Source organism: Penicillium canescens, assembly GCF_028828765.1.
Source record: "Penicillium canescens strain IBT 15451 chromosome Unknown utg000001l_segment0_segment0, whole genome shotgun sequence".
Classification (NCBI taxonomy): Eukaryota; Fungi; Ascomycota; class Eurotiomycetes; order Eurotiales; family Aspergillaceae; genus Penicillium; species Penicillium canescens.
Window position 1 is genome coordinate 2,379,385 of NW_026703963.1, and position 22,211 is coordinate 2,401,595.

Genomic DNA, 22,211 nt, shown 5'->3' on the forward strand with positions numbered 1-22,211 from the left:
CTTAGCGCTACAAAAAGGGTCATAAATGTATACAATGCCATGAAGTATTGAACTGCCTCTACACGAAACCGTTTTATCACAGTTTTCACCCTACTCTGAGCTCTCCTTCTCACTTATTTTCCCCCCATTTTCGGGTCCCTCGGTTGTATTGGTTTAAAACTTATGGTTTTAATCATATAGATTATATTCAAGGCGCGGTGTGAAAACTTAGGACCTATGACTGTTACAAACTATGTATCATTGCCGGCTTATGCCATTTTAGGGGAAGTAAAAATGGAAAATGGTCAACGTGCATGCATCGGCTTTGGTCCGAAGTCTTGTTGGGCTTTGGTAATAAGTTAGCGTTATATTGTAGTAGACTTCTAGTTGTATATAGTGCTATTACTCAAAATGGTCCACTGGCGCCTACGGTCTGTCAAAGAACTACAGCTGCTAACTTACTGTTGAAGTTGGTTCTCTGATCAATCCCTATCTCAATCGTCTATGCCACTAGGAATACATTTCATATCGGGTTTAGATGATTGTGGTAGCTACGAGAGGTATGAGTTCTCTGCTTGCTCTTAGGTCGTTGTTTGCCTGACATGGGGTCAATTATATTTGAGTTGCTGTTCGGGTATATATATCTGACATCTTGCAGGGATGGTTCCAACGGTTGTACCCACGGGTTAAATCTATCTATTTATACGTGCGCCACTGCTGATATTGATGGATTCTGTCTACCAACAAGACTCAAAGTGTCCCAAATCCCATAAAAGATCATTATTCACCTCAAAAGTTGTGGTTATAACTGTTTCAGGTCCTATTCGGGTCCTAGGCAAGTTATTCAATGTTGCATTGTAGTACAACTTGAGAAAACACAGGTTCTCTGATATAACAAGGTACATAATTCGACTGTCAATTATGATATATATGTCCTTGCTACAGGATATCGGAACAATTATATACCAGTATAGTATGATCTTGTAGTGATCCTGTGAGCGTTGAACGTCATCCAGTCAACTACCGGTGTGCAACGCCGTTTCTAAATATATCCGGGGTAATTTTATGGGCGATCCGCAATTCAAGGTGTCAACTCAAGTCCCAGATAGCTAGGCAGACATCTACCGTAGTATACACGTATAAGTTAGGAAGTTATTATACATCCACGGATGTACTGTATAGCATAATTGTTAGTCAGGTCTCCAAGGGACTGAGAGGGGTAGCAAGGGAGAGTTTGCGGTCTAGGGCCAGGGTCAAAATTGGAAAAAGAGATTGAAAAAGTAGAAGAAGATCGGCAAGTCACTACCAAGTAGTCGATATCAAAGATTAGACCAGAGACAGTGTCAAACAGTATTGTTGGGAGAATTTGCAGCCTTTGCAGCGATTCTCAACCAGAACCGTCGCGTCCCGCCAAGCCCCTCGGCCAGAGGCGCTAACGATCCCACCATCTTCCAGACTCTCCTCTCCCCCAAAACTAGTATCAAATTCTTCCTTCCTTCTTCATTCCCCATCTCTCCCTCTCTAACTCATTCACCATGTCTGAGCCCATCAGAAACAAGAAGGCTGATTTCCCGGTCGCACCGTAAGGACCCCCTGTTTTATTTTTTCTTACTTATCACCCCCAAAGCAAAAAAAACTGACTTGCAATAGGACCCCGCAAAACACGCCGGCCAACAATGCTCCTATCTCCTCTCACGCCCAGCAGCCTGGTGTTTCCAGCATCAAGGAAGGTGAGTAAATGGGTCCTGGATTTGCTCCCCCCTCGTCTGGTCGCCATTGATCCGTGACTGACCGTGTCTTTGCAGAGACCCTTGACAATGCCGCCGCTGCCTCTCTCTTCGCCCGCAACCCTGCCCTTGTTTCCATGATCCAGGGAAAGCTGGGTCAGCTCGTTGGTCGCTCGTCCGGCTACATCGAATCTCTCCCCCCATCCGTCCGCCGCCGTGTCGCTGGCCTTAAGGGTCTTCAAAAGGAGCACGCCAAGCTCGAGGCTCAGTTCCAGGAAGAGGTCTTGGAACTCGAGAAGAAGTACTTTGGCAAGTTTACCCCGCTGTACCAGCGTCGTTCCACGATAGTCAACGGTGGTGTCGAGCCTACCGATGATGAGGTTGAGGCCGGCAAGGAGGATGAAGAGGAGGAGGAGACCAAGGAGGAGCCCAAGAAGGAGGAGGGCGAGCCCATGAGCGGTATTCCTGAGTTCTGGCTCTCCGCCATGAAGAATCAGATCTCCCTTGCCGAGATGATCACCGAGCGCGATGAGGAGGCCCTCAAGCACCTCATCGACATCCGCATGGAGTACCTTGACCGACCCGGATTCCGCCTCATTTTCGAATTCTCCGAGAACGAGTTCTTTACCAACAAAACTATCTCCAAGTCATACTTCTACAAGGACGAGAGTGGATATGGCGGCGATTTCATATACGACCACGCCGAAGGCTCGCAGATCGACTGGAAGGAAGACCAGGACCTGACCCTACGCCTGGAGAGTAAGAAGCAGCGCAACAAGAGTAAGTCACCCGTCTCGGGTATCCTACATCATCTAACAGCCCTCCCAGACACCAAGCAGACCCGCGTTGTCAAGATCAGCGTGCCGACCGAGTCATTCTTCAACTTCTTCTCGCCCCCACAGCCCCCCGCCGAGGACGATGAGTCCGTTGCCAGCGATATCGAAGAGCGCCTGGAGCTTGACTATCAGCTTGGTGAAGATATTAAGGAGAAGCTCATCCCTCGTGCCATCGACTGGTTCACTGGTGAGGCTCTCCAGTTCGAGGAGCTGGGTGACGATATGGATGCCGATGAGTTTGAGGATGAGGATGACGAGGACGAGGATGATGATGAGGACGAGGACGAGCGTGGGTCAGACCGTGATGTGGACGAGGAGGACACAGACGAAGAGGTACAAACCTTCCCCGACCCTGCGATCTTTGATCCAGACTGACATGATTCTAGGATGACGGTACCTCCAAGCCCAAGAAGGAGGCCGCCGAGTGCAAGCAAAACTAAGAAAAAAGTTGACGGTGAACGCCCAACATGAATGACAGAAATCGTGCCCTCTGATATTTTGCTATGCTTTCTCTGATGCCTGTCTTGTCTCTGATCCTTTCCTACTTTCTAATATTCAATCAATACTTGACATAATCGGTGTGTAATTCTCGCCTCCAACGCTCTTGTCAAGTGAGAGTTGGCGATTAGAAGCCCCAATAGCTGATAGAATATGTTTACTATGTCTAAGTCTTTCAGAAGTATACAAAAAGATCTGAAACAGATTTCAGATATGTAAAACATTGTACATGTAAAACGTCTAAAGTGGTCAAACAGGGATGGCGGTGACAGGTTGTGGGGACGGGCCCCCGTATATTTCCCTAAGCTCCTTCAGGGGCTCTCGCTAAATGGCCAGCTGTTAGTCTCCAAGGGTTGTTTTCCTTTCCACCAACCACTCTATTTCTTATCCTTTTTTCAGCTATTCTTCTCCGGAACATGAGATGAGGGAGAGTCCCTCTTGTCTCTGGACTTGATCTCGTTTTCCATTCGATGCCCCGGCGCCCCCCCGAACCATTTCAAATTACCGGAGCTCTTGCAAATATCCTTTCCTTGCAGCACGAATAACGAACTATAGCTATGGCGCACATTTATGAGGTTGGAACAAGGGCCTGGCAGCCCGACCCGACAGAGGGATGGTTGGCATCCGAGGTGAAGGAGAAGCTGGTGGATGGAGAGAAAGTGCAGCTGGTGTTCGAGGTGGAAAATGGGGAGGTCAGTAGAATACGAGGGCTGGATGCGCATCTTGTCTATTTTGCTCTGGAGATTTGGCGACTGACGATACTGGAATAATCAGACAAAAACCGTGGAGACCACGCAATCGGAACTGCAGGTCGACAACAACCCCAAGCTACCTCCGTTGATGAACCCTGCGATGCTTGAAGCAAGCGAAGATCTGACGAACCTCTCTCACCTGAACGAACCCGCTGGTTTGTCTCGCTTCTAGATATGTTGAGTGCTGCTTCCCAGCTGACGGCTTTGAAGTCCTGCAGGCTATAAAACTTCGCTATGCCCAGAAGGAGATATATACCTACAGTGGTATTGTTCTGATTGCAACCAACCCTTTCGCCCGAGTCGATTCGCTGTATGTGCCGCAGATGGTGCAAGTCTATGCTGGGAAACACCGTGCCTCGCAGGCACCTCATCTGTTCGCGATTGCGGAGGAAGCTTTCGCGTAAGTGCCAACTCTTCCCTTTAGATTTCGTTTGCTTAAATTTTTTTTACAGTGACATGCTTCGTGACGGAAAGAACCAAACGATTGTGGTATCGGGTGAATCCGGTGCTGGTAAGACAGTGAGCGCTAAATACATCATGCGTTATTTTGCGACTCGCGAATCCTCCGACCAGCCTGGAAAATACACTACGAGTCGAGCAGATGCCATTAGTGAGACCGAAGAGCAGATTTTGGCAACCAACCCGGTGATGGAAGCGTTCGGTAACGCCAAAACAACCCGCAATGATAACTCCTCTCGTTTCGGCAAATATATCGAGATCATGTTCGATGACCGGACGAATATCATTGGTGCCAAAATCCGAACCTATCTTCTCGAGCGGTCCAGGTTGGTTTTCCAGCCTCTGAAGGAGCGCAACTACCACATCTTCTACCAGCTTGTGGCCGGTGCCTCGGACCAAGAAAAGCAAGACCTCAATCTTTTGTCTGCTGAGGACTTTGAGTATCTAAACCAAGGCGGCACGCCGACGATTGACGGTGTCGATGACAAGGCTGAATTCGAAGCCACCAGAAAGTCGTTGGCTACTATTGGTGTTCCAACGGAAGACCAAACCGGCATTTTCCGTGTTCTCGCTGCGTTACTACACCTTGGTAATGTCAAGATCACAGCTACCCGTACCGAATCGTCCCTCTCATCGTCCGAGCCTGCCCTTGTGCGCGCTTGTGAGATGCTTGGTATCGATGCCAACGAGTTTGCGAGATGGATCGTCAAAAAGCAACTCATCACCCGTGGTGAGAAGATCACTTCAAACTTGACGCAGCAGCAGGCTCTCGTCGTCCGAGACTCAGTCGCCAAATTCATTTATTCAAGTCTGTTTGATTGGCTTGTGGACAAGATCAATCGCCGTTTGGCCACGGACGAGGTTCTTGAGAAGTTTAAGTGCTTCATTGGTGTTCTGGATATTTACGGGTTTGAACACTTTGCCAAAAACTCCTTCGAACAATTCTGTATCAACTATGCCAATGAAAAGCTCCAGCAAGAGTTCAACCAGCATGTGTTCAAGCTTGAGCAGGAAGAATATGTACGGGAAGAGATTGATTGGACCTTCATCGACTTCTCAGATAACCAACCTTGTATCGATTTGATCGAGGCCAAGCTTGGTATTCTATCGCTTTTGGATGAAGAATCTCGACTTCCTATGGGCTCCGACGAGCAGTTTGTCACGAAGCTTCACCATCACTTTGCCGCCGACAAGCAAAAGTTCTACAAGAAGCCCAGATTCGGCAAGTCCGCATTCACAGTTTGTCACTACGCTGTGGATGTTACTTATGAATCGGATGGTTTCATTGAAAAGAACCGCGATACTGTGCCCGATGAACATTTGGAGGTGCTGCGCAACTCATCAAACCCATTCATCAAGGAGATCCTGGACACTGCCGCTGCTGTCCGTGAAAAGGATTCTGCCTCTGTCTCATCCAAGCCGGTAGCAGCAGCACCCGGTCGCCGGATCGGTGTTGCAGTGAACCGCAAGCCTACACTCGGAGGAATCTTCAAGTCTTCGCTGATTGAGCTGATGCACACCATCAACTCTACCGAGGTCCATTATATCCGCTGCATCAAGCCCAATGAGGCCAAGGAAGCTTGGAAATTCGAGGGACCCATGGTCCTGAGTCAGCTGAGAGCTTGCGGTGTCTTGGAAACCGTTCGAATTAGTACCGCTGGTTACCCAACCCGATGGACCTATGAGGAATTTGCCATTCGCTATTACATGCTGTGTCATTCCTCACAATGGACCTCCGAGATCCGAGAAATGTGTCATGCTATTCTGCGCAAGGCCCTTGGAGAGGCCAGCCACCAAAAGCAGGTCAAGTACCAGCTGGGTCTCACCAAGATCTTTTTCCGGGCTGGTATGCTCGCTTTCCTGGAGAACCTCAGAACCTCCAGGTTGAACGAATGCGCCATAATGATCCAGAAGAATCTGCGGGCCAAGTATTACCGCCGTCGCTACCTCGAAGCTCGCGAATCCATTCTCACCACTCAGGCCTTTATCCGGGGATTCCTGGCACGTCAACGCGCCCAGGAAATCCGCCGCACGAAGGCTGCTACCACGATTCAGCGGGTCTGGCGTGGCCAGAAGGAGAAGAAGCGATACACTCAAATCCGCAACAACTTCATTCTGTTCCAGTCCATTGCCAAGGGATTTCTTTGTCGGCGCAATATCATGGACTCTATCCATGGGAACGCAGCCAAGGTCATTCAACGTGCCTTCCGTTCATGGCGTCAATTGCGGTCCTGGAGACAGTATCGCCGTAAGGTTATCACTGTCCAGAACCTTTGGAGAGGTAAACAGGCGAGAAATGCTTACAAGCGACTTCGTGAGGATGCACGCGATCTCAAGCAGATTTCTTACAAGCTTGAGAACAAGGTGGTCGAGTTGACTCAGATCATACAATCTCTCAAACTCGAAAATAAGACCTTGGTCTCTCAGTTGGAAAACTACGACACTCAATTGAAGTCGTGGCGCAGTCGTCATAACACGCTGGAGGCCCGCACAAAGGAGCTTCAAGCTGAAGCAAACCAGGCTGGTATCACTGCAGCCCGGTTAGAGGCCATCGAAGAGGAGATGGCTAAGCTGCAACAAAGTCATACCGAGGCTCAATCCAACATCAAACGCCTCCAAGAAGAAGAAAGGCTCTCTCGTGAGGCTTTACAGGCCGCCAACGAGGAGCTGGAGCGGCTCAGGCTTATTGACGCCGATCACGAGAAAGACAAGACCGGCCTCCGCCAGCGCATCTCGGAGCTTGAGGAACAGCTCGAGGTTGCCAAGAGGTCTGTGCCAGTCAACGGGGTCAATGGCGATCTTCCAAACGGTGGCGCAATTCAAGCCCCTGCACCGGCATTGATCAACCTGGTGTCTTCGAAGAAGCCCAAACCAAAGAGACGCAGCGCTGGCGCAGAAAAGATTGAGACGGATCGCTTCAGCGGTGCTTACAACCCTCGGCCGGTATCAATGGCAATCACCCCTGGGTCCATGGCCGCTCGTCAGAACGCAGTTATCTCTCCGGGATCGGAATCTGTTGAGTACGAACTCGAAAACTTGCTCTCTGAAGAGGACGACTTGAATGAGGAGGTCGGCATGGGTCTGATTCGCAATCTGAAGATCCCTCTCCCAAGCTCGACCCCACCACCTACCGAAAAAGAAGTCCTCTTCCCGGCATATTTGATCAACCTGGTCACATCCGAGATGTGGAACAATGGTTTCGTCAAGGAGTCGGAGCGATTCCTTGCCAATGTCATGCAATCCATTCAACAAGAGGTCATGCAGCATGATGGTGATGATGCAATCAACCCCGGTGCCTTCTGGTTGTCCAACGTGCACGAGATGCTCTCCTTTGTCTTCCTGGCTGAGGATTGGTATGAAGCCCAGAAGACCGAGAACTATGAGTACGACCGTCTTCTGGAGATTGTCAAGCACGATCTTGAAAGCTTGGAGTTCAACATTTACCACACATGGATGAAAGTATTGAAGAAGAAGCTTTACAAGATGATTGTGCCTGCGATTATCGAGTCTCAGTCACTTCCAGGCTTTGTTACGAGTGAAACCAACCGTTTCCTTGGAAAGCTCTTGCCCTCTAACAACAATCCTGCTTACAGCATGGACAACCTCCTCAGTCTCCTGAATGGTGTCTACAAGGCCATGAAGGCATTCTACCTTGAAGACACCATTGTCACTCAGACCGTCACAGAGCTGCTGCGCCTGGTTGGTGTCACCGCATTTAACGATCTCCTCATGCGCCGTAACTTCCTTTCATGGAAGCGTGGTCTTCAGATCAACTACAACATCACTCGGATCGAGGAGTGGTGCAAGAGCCACGACATGCCAGAGGGAACCTTGCAATTGGAGCATCTGATGGTATGTTTCTTTGCATCGTTTGGGCCTCAGCCTGCTAACGTTTACAACAGCAAGCGACAAAGCTTCTGCAGCTGAAGAAGGCTACTCTGAATGATATTGAGATCATTCAAGATATCTGCTGGATGTAAGTTCAGCCCACGCTGTCTGTGATATCCATCCACTAACACCGGTTCCAGGCTGTCACCAAACCAGATTCAGAAACTTCTGAACCAGTACCTGGTTGCAGACTATGAACAGCCCATAAACGGCGAAATCATGAAGGCTGTCGCTTCTCGAGTCACTGAGAAGAGCGATGTACTCCTGTTGGCGCCGGTCGATATGGAGGACAGCGGTCCTTATGAGATCGCCGAGCCCCGTGTTATCACCGCTCTGGAGACCTATACCCCATCCTGGCTCCAAACACCGCGACTGAAGCGACTGGCTGAGATTGTGTCAGCGCAGGCGATGGCGCAACAAGAGAAGCTCGAATTGGACAACGGGGTAATTGAGGAATAGATCTGTATGTTGTATATTAGAGAGACTTCCCTGTGAGCTACGGATTACGACCTGCCTGGATTTCTCCATGGCCTTTGAGATACAGTGATGCGATGATTTTCATTTGTGTTTTGCATGAGACGTCTTAGGTATAGACAGAACAGAACTCTGTTTGACATTTACATTTTTGCTCTGTAGGCATGTACATGTTCACTTCTTGTAGTCATACTAAACTGGAGGTTCATGAACATCACGGATATATATTGGAGCGGTGACGGTGGGGTGGAGTTCGACCTCTCACTCTCGCGACACTTTGAACCTCCAGACCTGACTCACCATATTGCGCCAAGGACTCAATCAACATTCAAAATGACTCTCACCAAGCTCAACTTCATTACTGGGAACAAGAACAAGTTGTCCGAAGTGCGGGCTATCCTTGGTAATGTTATCGAGGTAGACAGCCAGGAAGTCGATGTCCCAGAGATCCAGGGAACCATCGAGGAAATCGCCAAGGAAAAAGCCAAACGTGCCGCTGAAGCAGTGAGTTATACCCTGTAGATTATCACTTGAAGTTATATATACTCATGTGGCACAGATTAATGGACCTGCTTTGACCGAAGACACTGCCCTCGAGTTCCATGCACTCAAGGGTCTCCCCGGGCCATACATGTGAGACCTCCATACTACATGCTATGTGAAATTGCTAATTATATCAAGCAAATCTTTCATGGCTTTGGGCCACGAAGGCTTGAACAAGATGCTTGACGGTTTTGAGGACAGAACGGCCGAAGCTGTGTGCACCTTTGCCTTTTGCCGGGGACCTGGCGAGGAGCCTCTTATCTTCCAGGGCAGAACTGAGGTAAGTTCATCATCTATGGTAATATCATGAGACATATCTAATTGCGATATACAGGGTGCCATTGTGCGGCCCAGAGGCCCGACCAATTTTGGTAAGTGAACTTCCAAGAAATTCGTATTTCAGATTCAAGTTCTTATGTATGACAGGCTGGGACCCTATCTTCGAGTATGATGGAAAGACAACATACGCCGAGATGGAGAAGGAAGCCAAGGTAAGAAGACCTGTTTTGAGTCTAATCCAAGAATCCATACTAAGAAACGGACAGAACAAAATCTCCCACCGATACAAGGCGCTAGTGAAGTTGCAGCAGTGGCTAGCCGAAGGACAGCAGTAAATAGCCATGGGTATATAAAGCGGCCATGATAGACCATATAGAAGAATGAGAAATGAAGCCAAAGCATGTCTATGGTTGTTCAGTCCGCATTTTCCGCCTGCGTATTCTTCCACGACTCCACCCACTGCGCGATTCTCTGGCAGTTGGATTCCACATCACTGTCCTGCTCGCTGTTCAGCTCCACCACAACCTCCTCGTCGAAAGCTTCCCGCGCTTCATCTAGCAGGACGCCAAAAATTTCCGCATCGACGTTCTCCTCAAGCTTCTTATCGTGGTAACCCCTAGACAAGACTTAGTTTTAGGCATGGATCAGTATCCAAAGCCAGTCGACTTACCGCGAGGCAAGTCGGTCGTATAGAACATCTGTAGTGGGGCACCGGAGGACAACGACGAGATCAATCCAGGATTTAGGGAAGAGATCGCAAGCATGCCAGTCAATTAGGTATCCACCGTTGGGAATTTCATCTTCGAGGGCATCCAGGAGCTAGAGATTCAAACGGATTAGCATTCTCTGACTCGGGGCTTTCGTGACGGAGGTGGTTGGTTATATATGCCCAGGTGTCAAAGGGCGCCATAACAGAAATATCGCGCGCAGACGAAAATCTTACCTTATCTTCATCGACCACCCAGGTTTTCAGTTCCTCATCATATTCATCGAAGCAGCCACGGTCTTTTGCGACTTGGTTGATGGAGAGATGCTTCAGGCCGATATCTTGCGCGAGTTGTTCGCAATGAACGGTCTTCCCCACGCCAGGGGTACCAGTGATGATCACGTTCGGAGAGGTTCGCATGGTTGGAAGAGTGTACTGTATAAGAATTGTCCTCTGATGAAATCAGACTAATTTTCGACTATCTTATCGTCGGAGGGGTAACTTACTAATTTTACTGCCGGCAGAAAGGAACATTAATCCCCTGATGTACCCTGTACATATAGTTATATTTTATTCTATATCAGTGTTCCCATGTAGCCTCAATTATAGCCCCAAGCATAACATTAACAAGAGAGTAATGTTAGACATACCCCATGGTGACTTTCAAGGCAGTGTGACAGGCGGTATGGTAGGCGGTGTCACCACGAGTATGAGTTGTATACAACAGGGGAGCATTATCTCATTAATCATGATTATATACAGATATCCCTCATCTAGAGGTACTCTAGTTCATGTCAGTTCTGCGTGGGTTTCGGGGTTCGGAGGAGTAATGCATAGTCTGCAATTCGTAAGTATGATATAAGAAAAAGATCAACAATCACTCACTTGAGAAGCTCGAATATCTTATACTTTTGCAGATAAGGCGTGCCCCTGCGATACGCTTTGAGCAGGCGCGTAGGATCGTTTGGTTTGACAAAAGCTCCAAGCATACGCTCCATGGCAGGGGAAGTCTTGAACATCGGGTCGAAAACGAGCAGATTGGCACTGCCATTGTCTCGGATCTCAAACCCAACAATTGTCATGGAATGACCTGTTTCTTTGAGTAAGAAAACACGACACAAAAAACAAGTAAAGAAATCATTGAAATTGGACACACCTTGATGTTGGAAGTATATCGGAGGGAGATCAGTCTTGAAGATCTTGGTCTCTTCGTCCTCTAATGAACATGCCGACCTGAAATAGCTTGCCACATCCATGTAGAGGGCATCGCAGGCGCGTATGTCACTACCTTCACACAAACTGCTGGCGTCAGACCTGGATGAGAGTTAGCGGTATCCTTTTCGAAATGTCAGTCACAACTCACGGGATCCCAAGACTCATGAATAATGCTTGTGCCTAAAGCATGGTTAGCAGGTACATCAGATATGCGAGAAGAAACCCACCTCGGGCGTTCCAATAAATTTGCGGGTGTCTTTGATACCCCCAGTCTCCGTTCTCCCAACACTGTTGAATCCCATATCCCAGGCAGATTCAATCATATCCTGTAGATCCAAGATCGTCGGACCCTTTTCTGGAAAGTGCTCATATCCATAACTTCGAGACTTTCTCAAATAAGAGATGAGCATCTGAATGTTCCGGTAGCCACAAAACCCGCCTTCCCGAGACATCTTGCAGATATGGCGGACCTTGGGGCTACAAAAAAAGGCCCGCTTCACAGATTTGTCTTGTTCACATAAACGAGCAAGGATTGGAATCAAATTGTCGGTCTCATTTTCCACTGTCTCGCGCCGTGACAATTTACCGTCTGAGGTAATTTGGGTCTGCTTTGAAGTGCGGCCTCCTTTCTCCAACATTTTCCTCAGCCACGACGGCATTTTCTTTTCATGGGCATGGGGACCCAGTTCTGAACGCTGTGAAAGGGTTAGTGAATGGGTTGTAGATTATTCAAAATGTGATACGCACTCCTAATCTCTTTGCGCCATCAGGGCCAATTGCGTTCGGAGGGTCGTGAGGCCGTAGTGGCTTTGCTGTATTTGCTCGCGAGACATCTCGCTGCATCCCACGCTTACCCCCCTTGTGAGAATCCAGAATGTCGAATGAGTCATCCTCTTCAAATGAATGGTCATCTTCGTATGAAGCTCCCGCGTTTGAGTGTGCCGGCGTTACCCCAGCATCATCCAGTGCCATACACTCTGCAACATGCAGATCCAAGTGATTTGAAAGTTCGGCACTTGCCACCGTCTCCCCACACCCGTGCGGACAGCCAACATACTTGTCTGCATCGTCGTCAACAGACGGTGACAACCTCGGACTCGCAACAGGAGGGCTGTCGGACAAAAAGCCCGCGCCTTCAAATTCTGGATGACAGAATTCGATATGCTGAATGACAAAGTCAGCATCTTGGTCTGTGAATGGACAAAATGGACATGACGGGGTGCTGTGGTCCGCCATCATGAAGTTTTCATCCTGTGCCGACAAGGCCCGAATTTTGATAGGTTGATGTTTTTTTTTTGGGAGATACTGCGGAAGAGATGTCGAATGTATGTACCGAGATGCAAAGAAAATGGCAAATACTAGCCTACAAGCAAAGTTGGATATCGAGTCGGACGTATAAGAAATGCATAGTCTGATGCCTAAAGCCTAAACGAGGGAACGGTGCCCGTTCCCGAGACCCACCATATGTTCAAGTAGAATTTCGTATAGTTGCATATTACAAAGTAAAGGAAGCGTGTGCAAAAAGATATATAAGAGCTGAGAATTGATATGTATAAAATCCAATCCGAACCATTCTCGGCATGCCAACCCTCGATATAAATAAAAATAACATCGTAAATCCCATTGTACTCCGTAATCAAGGAACCGGGATAAATGTTATTCCGTACACAATGCCAATGGCGTGATTGGCGGGGTCGCCGACATCGTTTAGTGCCTGACTGCTTCGGGAAGGCGGTCAAACTCTATTGCCAATTGAGTCACGATTTTTTTTTGCAAATGCGGCGCCACATGTGGTAGGGCTCCGCTTTCGCTGTTCCCCTCGCAAACTACACTACTCTCCCTCTTCTTTCCACAACAGACTCTCCTGGGTTGACGTGATCATGGCTCTCCTAGATTCAGCCTCACAGGCCCACAGCAATTGGGTTGTGCAGAAATTCGGTGGCACTAGTGTTGGCAAGTTTGCTCTCAATATTATTGAGCAGGTGGTCCAGTATGATGACTCAATTCACGACTACACACGGACATCACTGACCGAGATCCCTCATTATAGACCCAGCCTAGTTGATAACAGAGTCGCTGTTGTATGTTCGGCACGAAGCAGTTCTACGAAAGCCGAAGGCACCACCAACCGGTGAGTCATCCCAATTCTGTGGCAGGTCACCTCGAGATGCTGATAGTACTTGTGAAACAGGTTATTGCGGGCCGCACGGGATGCTGAGAATTCCCAGTCGCGGGAATACCGGACATTGGTGGAGGCTGTTCGGTTGGAACATGTCCAAGTCGCCCAGGACCAGTTGAAATCCCCCGAAATCAGAGACCAAGTGATTGCGGATATCAGTGGAGAATGTGAACGGGTTCTCAAAGTACTCGAGGCTGCTCAGACTCTCGGAGAGATTAGCGCACGTTGCGTGGACAAGGTGATCAGCACCGGCGAGAAGCTCAGCTGCCGTGTGATGGCTGCCCTGCTGCAAGATCGTGGGGTAGACTCACAATACGTCGACCTCTCCGAGATCATTGATTTCCCAATTGGTCACCACGGCCTCGACCAGGACTTTTATAACACGTTGGCGGCGGCCTTTGGCAAGAAGGTCGAGGCCTGCGGGCACCGAGTACCAGTCATGACTGGGTACTTTGGTACTATTCCCGGTGGTTTGCTTGATCAGATTGGCCGTGGATACACCGATCTTTGCGCTGCCCTCGTTGCAGTTGGGACTCACGCCAAGGAGCTGCAGGTGTGGAAGGAAGTGGACGGCATCTTCACTGCGGACCCGCGCAAGGTGCCGACTGCTCGTCTGCTCTCCGCCATCACCCCCGCTGAAGCCGCCGAATTAACCTTCTATGGCTCCGAAGTCATTCACCCGTTCACCATGGAACAAGTCATCCGCGCCAAGATCCCCATTCGCATCAAGAATGTCATGAACCCGAAGAACAGGGGCACCATTATCTTCCCAGACTCCACGGCCGAACTGGAGAGAACCACCCCTGGACACGATCCTCGCCTGTTCCGCACGCGCAGTCCCAGCTTCATGCAAAGGCCGAAGCGGCCGACGGCCGTGACCATCAAGCACAAGATTTTGGTCATCAACGTCCACTCCAACAAACGGTCCCTGTCACACGGTTTCTTTGCCGGCATTTTCTCTGTGCTGGACAAGTGGCGCCTGTCCATTGACCTGATCTCCACCAGCGAGGTTCACGTATCTCTGGCCCTCCATTCAGAAGCGCCGCTTTTGAACGGAAATGGACGGGATGAGTATCAAGTTATTGATGATGATCTCAAGGGGGCATTGAATGATTTGGGACGGTACGGCACCGTTGACATCATCCCTGAGATGGCCATCCTCAGTCTGGTGGGCAAGCAGATGAAGAACATGATCGGTGTGGCTGGTCGTATGTTCACCACTCTCGGCGAGAACAATGTGAATATTGAGATGATTTCGCAAGGTAAGTGAATAATTGTCTTCCAACCCCCACCCCCTTCCTCCATACCCTTGACTGGGGCTGACCGAGTCTTCCCCTCGCAGGTGCCAGTGAAATCAACATCTCCTGCGTAATCGAAGAACGCGACGCCGACCGTGCCCTGAATATCATCCACACGAGCATGTTCACCTTTTTGGATTAATTGCGCAAGCAAAGAGTCATTGTTGTTTAAGATATCCCGTGGGTTTTTTTAATAGAAAAAAGCATGCGCCTTAGGTGGAAGTCCAAAAAAGAAGGGGGACTCGGGAAGCCAAGCATATGCTTTCTTTTTCTTTTGTGATGCATCGACTTGGCGTTTTCTCCTTTTCTGTTCATATAGATGTCATGAAGCGCTTCATGATCGAGGGATGTAGTCTCTCAGGCGTTCCGGCATATACATTCTGTGAAATCTGTGACAAGGTGTTTCTGATATTGAAGCAAGGACATGTCCCTAGATTCAGGCAATAGACCACTGATCTTCAATTATCTGATACCGTTGGACCTGCAGAGTCGAGCACATGCATCTGTAGACCATTGCAATCCATTGGCCACTAGTTACGGAAGGGCTTGCAGGATGACAGTTGAGGAAACAAGGGATAGTTTCACCTTGGAAGGTCCAGTTTCAGGTTACATCGACATACCAGTGCTGGAATAGATGTGTTGGTACATGTAGATGAGAATAACTTATGAGTATATAAGTAAATACAGGATATAGTATATAAACTTATGTTAAAAGTAGACTTGATATTATCAGAAATAGGACATTGAATTGAACTATAGTGAAGCAAGTACGGAGTAACGTTACTAACATAACTTACTTCCCTCACGGTGGATCAGATCGACCAAAAATGAGCAAGGGAGATCCCTTGATCTGTTACCATCTGATACCGTCATCTAAACCCCGGAGACGCCCCTCTCTCATACTAAAACGCGTGACGCGTCCGTGATGTGACCATACCTGACCTGTATTTGAAGTCTATCTCGCTCCAACTTCGATCTTCCTCTCCCTCTTCCCCCCCCGCCTTTGCCAACTTTCTTGAATATTTCTAAATATTTCTGATTATTCCGGGATATTCTAGGATATTTCTTTACTCCCACTTTCTAGTTTCTATAATATGATTAGGCCCTGCCGTGAGAGAATTCCCTAGCATCCTTCGCCATTCTTGACCTCGGATCCATCCCAGCCTTGGAACTCCTACTGATCTTCACTTCCCTGTACTCTATACCCTCTCTTCTCTTCTACCTACCTTCACCCTCTATACTCTATCCTCTATCTTTGCCCTCTATTCGCTATTCCTTATTATCTACCTCTACCTCTACTCGCCACTATTGGTTTCCAAATATTCTCAATTCAATTCCACATCTCCAGTCATCTGCTATCTGCGTGACTTGATTCGCAACTGTCTTAGCGCCTTGTGGCCCAACGAGTCTGCATGTCGGCCTGAGGATCTTGGTCTTTGCTTGTGATCTGCCATTGGTCCAGAGGAGAATTCTCTGCGCAGTCTCGTCACATCTCGGCTTACCCGGCCAGCCACTGGCCTTGTTGTCCAAGTCGCGCTTTCTGTTTTCGACGCGTCATACGGTCCCTGCAGTGACAGGCGACAATTTTGCTTTGGGTTTGCGTCTTAAGATTATGGGATCGACGCGTTCGTCGGGCGCACACGTTTCTTCAGTGTTGGCCCCATCTGAGATCATCAGATCGCAGCCCCGTCTGCAACCTTCACCGCTACCACTCCAACCCATTGAGAACTCGTCTTTCTATCCGACTTCCCGCTCGCACAGGCCATCGCCGACGAAAGCCTTGCACCCCCAAGGCTCGCATCCGGGTCACGGAAAACTCGGTTTTGTCCCCATCTCCGCGCCCACTCCTCCCATGTTTACCACCGACTCTCCAGCCAAGAAAGCGCCTTTCCCAATCTACTCGCAACCCTCGATGCCACACTCGGCTCTCTTCACCACCTTCTCAAGCGTCAATCCGGAATCATCAAAAGAAAACCACCGTCCAGAAGAACCGTCAAATGATAGTTTCGCAGATTTCCCAGAACCGTCATATGAATCAAAACTTCCGATGAAGCGCACACTGATGGAAGCTGCGCCATTGAAAGAGCGCGCCAACAAGAAGCAAAAGCGCGAAGACGCGCCGGTTGCGTGTCTACCTGAACCACACGAGATGCCGCCAGTTGAAGATGACGGCACCAAGCCGCCCTACAGCTACGCCACCTTGATCGGAATGTCGATTTTGCGCGCAAACAATCGGCGCTTGACCCTCGCTCAGATCTACAAGTGGATTTCAGACACCTTCTCTTACTACAAGAACAGCGACCCAGGCTGGCAAAACAGCATCCGACACAACCTCAGCCTGAACAAGGCCTTTATCAAGCAAGAACGACCGAAGGATGATCCAGGCAAGGGCAACTACTGGGCCATTGAACCTGGCATGGAAGCGCAATTCCTCAAAGATAAGCAAGTGCGCCGCGCCACAATGTCAAGTCTACCTCTTCCTGCTATTCCTCAGCGGGATCTTGGCCAACCACACGCTGTCAGCACTACCACATGGATGGTACCACCACCACCTGCCCATCACGCGCCTGCATCCAAGCCTGCGCCAGCTGCAGACTTGGATTCCGATGCGACTCTGCCTGCATCTGACCCGGCCCTCCAAGATGATGCAGACGATGTTGTTCCAGTTTCTGGCGCACATGCAGTCCCTCGTTCCTCACCCCCTCAGACTATTCGCTCATCTCCTCCCATTGCTCCTCCTCGCTTCGCCCGTCAAGGTACTCCTCCCACACCTACTCAATCTGGCCCTACCCCGGCGCCTCGCCCGCGCAAGCGCAAGTCCATTACAATGAACGATAGTGGCTACTTCTCGTCCTTGGAATCGTCGGCCTTAAGGCCAAACAAGGCCGGTCACATCTTGACCTCCGATTTGGATATCGAGCCCCCGCGCATCAAGCGAGGCCGGGCTGAAGAAGAGATTGCGCGCATGCGCAGCTCCTCTCATGACATTAGTCCTGGCCAGCCAACCACCCGCAAAAACCCCAACCCTATCATCGGATCCTCCCCTCTGCGCAGTCAATACGTGAGCATGCTGCCGCCTCCATTAACACCCGTGATAAAGTTCAAGAAGCCTGCCAAGCCACCGCCATCTGTGTCTCCCAACACCAACCTGCGAAACCACCGCCGTAAGATCCAGCAAATGGTAAACTCGCCTATTAAGCACTTGGGTCTTACGGAGCAGGAACTCCCTTGGAGCCCGGCGTTTAATTTGCAGGACGAGAGCTACACCCCCCATGATCACTATCATACGACCTTTGATGTTTTCGCGGACACCGGCGCAGACCATATCTCTTATGGATCACCGGAGAAGCGCTCGGTGAAGCGTGCACGTACCGACAGTGGAAACTCTGCTCTCACCGACATCACCTCTGTGAACATCAACAGCCGCCTTGGAATGCCTCCTCTCCCCAGATCCAAGTCTGCCATCTTCCCAGAGTCACCATCCAAGCTCCCGGAAACCCACCGCTATGGAGATGCTGGCCAGGAAGATTTCTTCTCTTTCCACCTCTTTGACGAAGGCAATGACAGCTCTGGCGAAGTTGACGGCGTTGATCTGTTGCAAGGCTTCCAAAAGATTGGAGGTGTGAGCAAAGACGACACCCTGAAGCCCAAGTCGCTTCATTCGCGGCCCCAAATGGGCAACCGCAGCAGCACGACCCTGTTTTAAGACACCTAATGATTCTTCTTTTTGCGACGGGCACTCTGCGAGGCCCATCCCTGTGTTATCGGATTTGGTTATTTGTCGTTCTTCGCATCATTCTCACTATCCCCCTCCTGTTCTCCTGCTTTTACCCGCATCCTTGATTTTGTTTGAGTTGTTTCTGTTTCTGGAGTTCAAAACCGGTGATGTTTCCAAGGTCTTGTGGGCGGTGTTTTCTTTGGGAGTTGGGCTGCACAGGAGCCGTTCTGACATTTCCACCACCGAGCCCGGGATGGCCTGGTTACGACCTTAATGACAACGCTAAGATGTACATGAGCAAGCGATGGTTTTTATGATTTGGGATATTGGGGTTGGGGCTATCTTTATGCGAAACTACTGGGAAACATTGGTGGCGCTTTTGAATTGAATTAATGTAGTTAGCAATTGAAAGTCATTACTTGTTTGGTTATCAACATTTCACCCATGCTTCAGGTATATCGACGCGGCCCTAAAGAGAAAAGAGAACATGCAAGTACCGAAACGCCCGAAGTAGACCCTTTTGTCACAAGCGTGTGGCTCGCCATAATCACGTTGAGCTGATGCCCAATTTGCCACAGGTGCACCAGCCACGTTCAAAACACATCTATCTTTAGTCACTGCTTCCACAGCCCCGACAGCCACAACTGACACACTGGATCGTCTGGTCCTCCTTGAGCTGCGCCTTCGGCACTCGGCAGATACATGTGGAGTTGAAGTTCGTCTCTTTCGTCTGGACACAGCGCAGGCAGCACAACTAGCAAAACATAGATTAGCAGAGTTCTTTGAGAGACGGCCTTCCACAAAGCAAGAAACTCACCTTTTCATAACCCTGCTTCTTCCACTTGGCAATCAAGTTGGCATCGGCATAGCCATTCTTAAGAAGCCAGTCATACAACTGCTTTGAGATCGCCTCTTTCTCGTAGTAAAGGTCATAGATGTATCGTGAGCCTGCCGACCCCATTTGAGAGTCAGCAAGAGGCCTTTAGTATGTTCCATAATACTAGTGTTCCGGGACTTGGGTGGAGGGGCAGCGACTTACGTTGGTGGCTGATCTGGAAAATGGGCCAGAGCACTTCATATTTCTTTTTGCCTTCATGCGACGCATTCTCAGCATCCTTCATCTTATTGCTGAACTCCAGCAGGGTATCTTCAATGTCATCGAAGCCGGCGGGTGGTGGTTTGCGATTGCGAGAGGTGCGGATTGGAGGCATGACAGGGAGTGTAGTAGGTGTGGGATATAGCGAGAAGGAATGCAGATGAAGAGCGGAAGTAGGCCAAAGCGAGAAAGGAGAAAAGCGCTCTTCGTTGAGAAATACGACGAGGGACCAAGTTGGCTATCGATAGGGAAAACTGCGCGTCATTTTTGTGCCACTGCCCACCGCCTTTGATTTTGAACAGTGGACTCGTCCAGCTACGGCATCGTCTATCCCATCTTCATTCGCCATATACCTCTTCTCTTCCAATTCTACCCATCTTATTCACAATGGAGACTCAACTTGACCTCACCAAGCTGTCCGAGAACGACAAGAAGGAGCTTAACCAAGTCCTGAACAACGAAGCTCAGAAGGGCAACATCCAACAGAGTAAGTCGACTCCATTCTATGCAATCTGATATCTACAGCGTTCTATGGTTCTTGCACTATCTGTGTTAGGATATCCAATTGATCCGCTGCCTGATAACACACCCTCCTTCTCTATCATATCCACCCGCTAACAACCCATCTCTTCTAGCCGTGCACCACCTGAACGAAGTCTGCTGGCAAAAGTGCATCACCAGCAAGATTACCTCCGGCACCCTCGACAAGACTGAGGAGGCATGCGCACAGAACTGCGTTGACCGGTGGATGGACACGAGCTTGTCCATCCTGCAGAAGCTAGAGAACATGCGCGGCCACTAAGTGTGACCGGGATGTGTTCTTGACCTCCCCTTTGCTCCTATGCATACTCTTATCTATCCGGATGCGATGGCATTCCATTGCATTGTTTCGAAATCTTTATGGAGATGACCTGGGTACATGTACCTGGGCTAGGCTGGGTTCTACCGGCTACCGGCATTGGTTTTGGGTTATGGATGGATAAATGGATTGCAAAATCACCACTTGTATACTAGAGTCGATTTATGAACGATACTATCTTGTACTTTGAGTATGAGAGTAGCATGCGTAGAGAGAGAGAGCGGAATGCTTCAAAGTCAAGTGTATTTGATCTTGGGATTTTAATGAATATATGACTAGTAGAACTTGACAGAGAGCCATGTTAGGCCGTAGAATACTGACCTACTGGCTAGCCATGGGCCGATAGGAAACATCTGGTTTGAGATGATAGAGATAGCTCAAGGCGACCACAACTATACTCGAAACCTCGGTCTTGTGCGCATTTCAACATGAGACAACCCATACGCCAGCACCAGAACTGACAGACGATACCATTCTACTTTACACTCTACGCTGTCTACGGTTTGAGCCCAAGGTGCCATGGCCCACAGGACACAAGTCCACTATATTCAGGAATCACGCATAAAGGGTATGTTCTTTTTGATCATTCAGCACTCGTTGCTGCAAGGACAGCCGAGGAACACTGGCTGGTATTTTAGACCCCGGTGGAAAACACAGTTCGCCAAAACCCAAACAAATCCATTCGTGAATTTTATCTAAACAATGGCCAGCTTGGTGGCGGCAATGTCCAGAGCATCGACGTCAGGGGTGAGACGAGCGAAGGCCTTCTTGGTACCGTCCGGGCTGAAGGCAAGTTAGCTAGTAGTTCATACATAATGGAAATTGAGAGAATTAAACATACCGGACCAGGGTGTTGACCTTGACGGTGTCAACATCGTACAGCTTCTTAAGAGCCATCTTGATCTGGCGCTTGTTGGACTTGACGTTGACGATGAAGACCAGGGTGTTGTTCTCCTCGATCTTCTTCATGGCGCTCTCGGTGTTCAAGGGGTACAGGATGACCTTGTTGAAGTCGAGAGCGGGAGCATGAGGGATGGAGACGCGGGGGTACTTGGGGGACCGCGACAGCTGGAGGGTCTTGGGACGGTGGAAGGTGGTCGAGGTGCGGACCTTGCGGGACTTGTGAAGCTGTTGCCACAACCGCGTTAGCGATAGGCTCCAAAAGAAAATTCTTTGGTCTGCTTCATCTTGTAACTGTACGTACCGAAGCGCCCTTAGCGACCGCCTTGGCGGCAGCGTTGGCCTTGTTCTTGCCTGTAGAGAGGAAGCCGGTTAGTCTGGTGGTCTAGAAAAAAAAAATTTGTATATGCCGTGTGCCATTTTGCGAATTTGCCCGTTTGGACTAGTATGATGTTCTGGACGAGACGATGCTGATATGAGATGCTTTGACATGTTCGATAGCGACGCAAGTACGTTTTGAAGTATTCCCGGCGCTTTGCAACACAATATCGAAATGTTGTAAATTTTTCGAAAGCAGACATCGAAATCGTCGTACACGTCCACACGGAAAATTCACAATTGGCAATGCTGGGATCGCAATTAAATACAAAGGCATGTTTATTTGAACGTACCTTGCTTGTTGTCGGTAGGGGCCATGGCTGTCATCGGTCGCTGTCGATGATGCTTGTCACAGTGTCGAGAATCAAAGATTTGGAGGTGTATTCGCTTAGCGAAAACCCTAGCGCTGTGTGGGTCAGGTGACCTT

General features: G+C 49.3%; 10 protein-coding genes across 10 annotated transcripts; 6 read left to right on the forward strand and 4 right to left on the reverse strand.

Annotated features, from left to right (window-relative positions):
• Nucleotides 1–1,514: 1,514 nt before the first annotated feature.
• On the forward strand, nucleotides 1,515–2,982 carry nap1 (histone chaperone NAP1; the record flags this gene model as incomplete). The annotated part of the gene is made up of 5 exons (XM_058509662.1): nucleotides 1,515–1,561; nucleotides 1,630–1,709; nucleotides 1,785–2,486; nucleotides 2,535–2,875; nucleotides 2,929–2,982. 5 exons carry the CDS (start codon nucleotides 1,515–1,517, stop codon nucleotides 2,980–2,982), a joined length of 1,224 nt encoding a protein of 407 aa, XP_058378641.1.
• A 615-nt stretch (nucleotides 2,983–3,597) lies between these two features.
• N7446_000896 (type V myosin) lies at nucleotides 3,598–8,598 on the forward strand (the record flags this gene model as incomplete). Its single annotated transcript, XM_058509663.1, has 6 exons — nucleotides 3,598–3,732; nucleotides 3,815–3,947; nucleotides 4,003–4,192; nucleotides 4,245–8,103; nucleotides 8,154–8,227; nucleotides 8,280–8,598. The coding sequence occupies 6 exons, from the start codon at nucleotides 3,598–3,600 to the stop codon at nucleotides 8,596–8,598; spliced, it is 4,710 nt and encodes a 1,569-aa protein (XP_058378642.1).
• Nucleotides 8,599–8,946: 348 nt separating this feature from the next.
• Nucleotides 8,947–9,770, forward strand: N7446_000897 (non-canonical purine NTP pyrophosphatase; the record flags this gene model as incomplete). The annotated part of the gene is made up of 6 exons (XM_058509664.1): nucleotides 8,947–9,117; nucleotides 9,173–9,246; nucleotides 9,295–9,436; nucleotides 9,491–9,527; nucleotides 9,583–9,647; nucleotides 9,702–9,770. 6 exons carry the CDS (start codon nucleotides 8,947–8,949, stop codon nucleotides 9,768–9,770), a joined length of 558 nt encoding a protein of 185 aa, XP_058378643.1.
• A 79-nt stretch (nucleotides 9,771–9,849) lies between these two features.
• Nucleotides 9,850–10,561, reverse strand: N7446_000898 (nucleoside triphosphates FAP7; the record flags this gene model as incomplete). Its single annotated transcript, XM_058509665.1, has 3 exons — nucleotides 9,850–10,051; nucleotides 10,106–10,254; nucleotides 10,379–10,561. The coding sequence occupies 3 exons, from the start codon at nucleotides 10,559–10,561 to the stop codon at nucleotides 9,850–9,852; spliced, it is 534 nt and encodes a 177-aa protein (XP_058378644.1).
• A 369-nt stretch (nucleotides 10,562–10,930) lies between these two features.
• N7446_000899 (C78 family peptidase) lies at nucleotides 10,931–12,592 on the reverse strand (the record flags this gene model as incomplete). The annotated part of the gene is made up of 6 exons (XM_058509666.1): nucleotides 10,931–10,979; nucleotides 11,027–11,231; nucleotides 11,298–11,455; nucleotides 11,505–11,536; nucleotides 11,584–12,051; nucleotides 12,104–12,592. The coding sequence occupies 6 exons, from the start codon at nucleotides 12,590–12,592 to the stop codon at nucleotides 10,931–10,933; spliced, it is 1,401 nt and encodes a 466-aa protein (XP_058378645.1).
• Nucleotides 12,593–13,236: 644 nt separating this feature from the next.
• Nucleotides 13,237–14,975, forward strand: N7446_000900 (aspartate kinase; the record flags this gene model as incomplete). Its single annotated transcript, XM_058509667.1, has 4 exons — nucleotides 13,237–13,346; nucleotides 13,407–13,487; nucleotides 13,548–14,797; nucleotides 14,878–14,975. The coding sequence occupies 4 exons, from the start codon at nucleotides 13,237–13,239 to the stop codon at nucleotides 14,973–14,975; spliced, it is 1,539 nt and encodes a 512-aa protein (XP_058378646.1).
• Nucleotides 14,976–16,445: 1,470 nt separating this feature from the next.
• N7446_000901 (forkhead box transcription factor) lies at nucleotides 16,446–18,539 on the forward strand (the record flags this gene model as incomplete). The annotated part of the gene is made up of 1 exon (XM_058509668.1): nucleotides 16,446–18,539. One exon carries the CDS (start codon nucleotides 16,446–16,448, stop codon nucleotides 18,537–18,539), a length of 2,094 nt encoding a protein of 697 aa, XP_058378647.1.
• A 622-nt stretch (nucleotides 18,540–19,161) lies between these two features.
• Nucleotides 19,162–19,762, reverse strand: N7446_000902 (BUD31 family protein; the record flags this gene model as incomplete). Its single annotated transcript, XM_058509669.1, has 3 exons — nucleotides 19,162–19,305; nucleotides 19,369–19,499; nucleotides 19,591–19,762. 3 exons carry the CDS (start codon nucleotides 19,760–19,762, stop codon nucleotides 19,162–19,164), a joined length of 447 nt encoding a protein of 148 aa, XP_058378648.1.
• A 272-nt stretch (nucleotides 19,763–20,034) lies between these two features.
• On the forward strand, nucleotides 20,035–20,449 carry N7446_000903 (Tim10/DDP family zinc finger protein; the record flags this gene model as incomplete). The annotated part of the gene is made up of 2 exons (XM_058509670.1): nucleotides 20,035–20,134; nucleotides 20,283–20,449. The coding sequence occupies 2 exons, from the start codon at nucleotides 20,035–20,037 to the stop codon at nucleotides 20,447–20,449; spliced, it is 267 nt and encodes an 88-aa protein (XP_058378649.1).
• A 752-nt stretch (nucleotides 20,450–21,201) lies between these two features.
• On the reverse strand, nucleotides 21,202–22,111 carry N7446_000904 (60S ribosomal protein uL23; the record flags this gene model as incomplete). Its single annotated transcript, XM_058509671.1, has 4 exons — nucleotides 21,202–21,289; nucleotides 21,348–21,634; nucleotides 21,711–21,760; nucleotides 22,078–22,111. 4 exons carry the CDS (start codon nucleotides 22,109–22,111, stop codon nucleotides 21,202–21,204), a joined length of 459 nt encoding a protein of 152 aa, XP_058378650.1.
• Nucleotides 22,112–22,211: the final 100 nt, after the last annotated feature.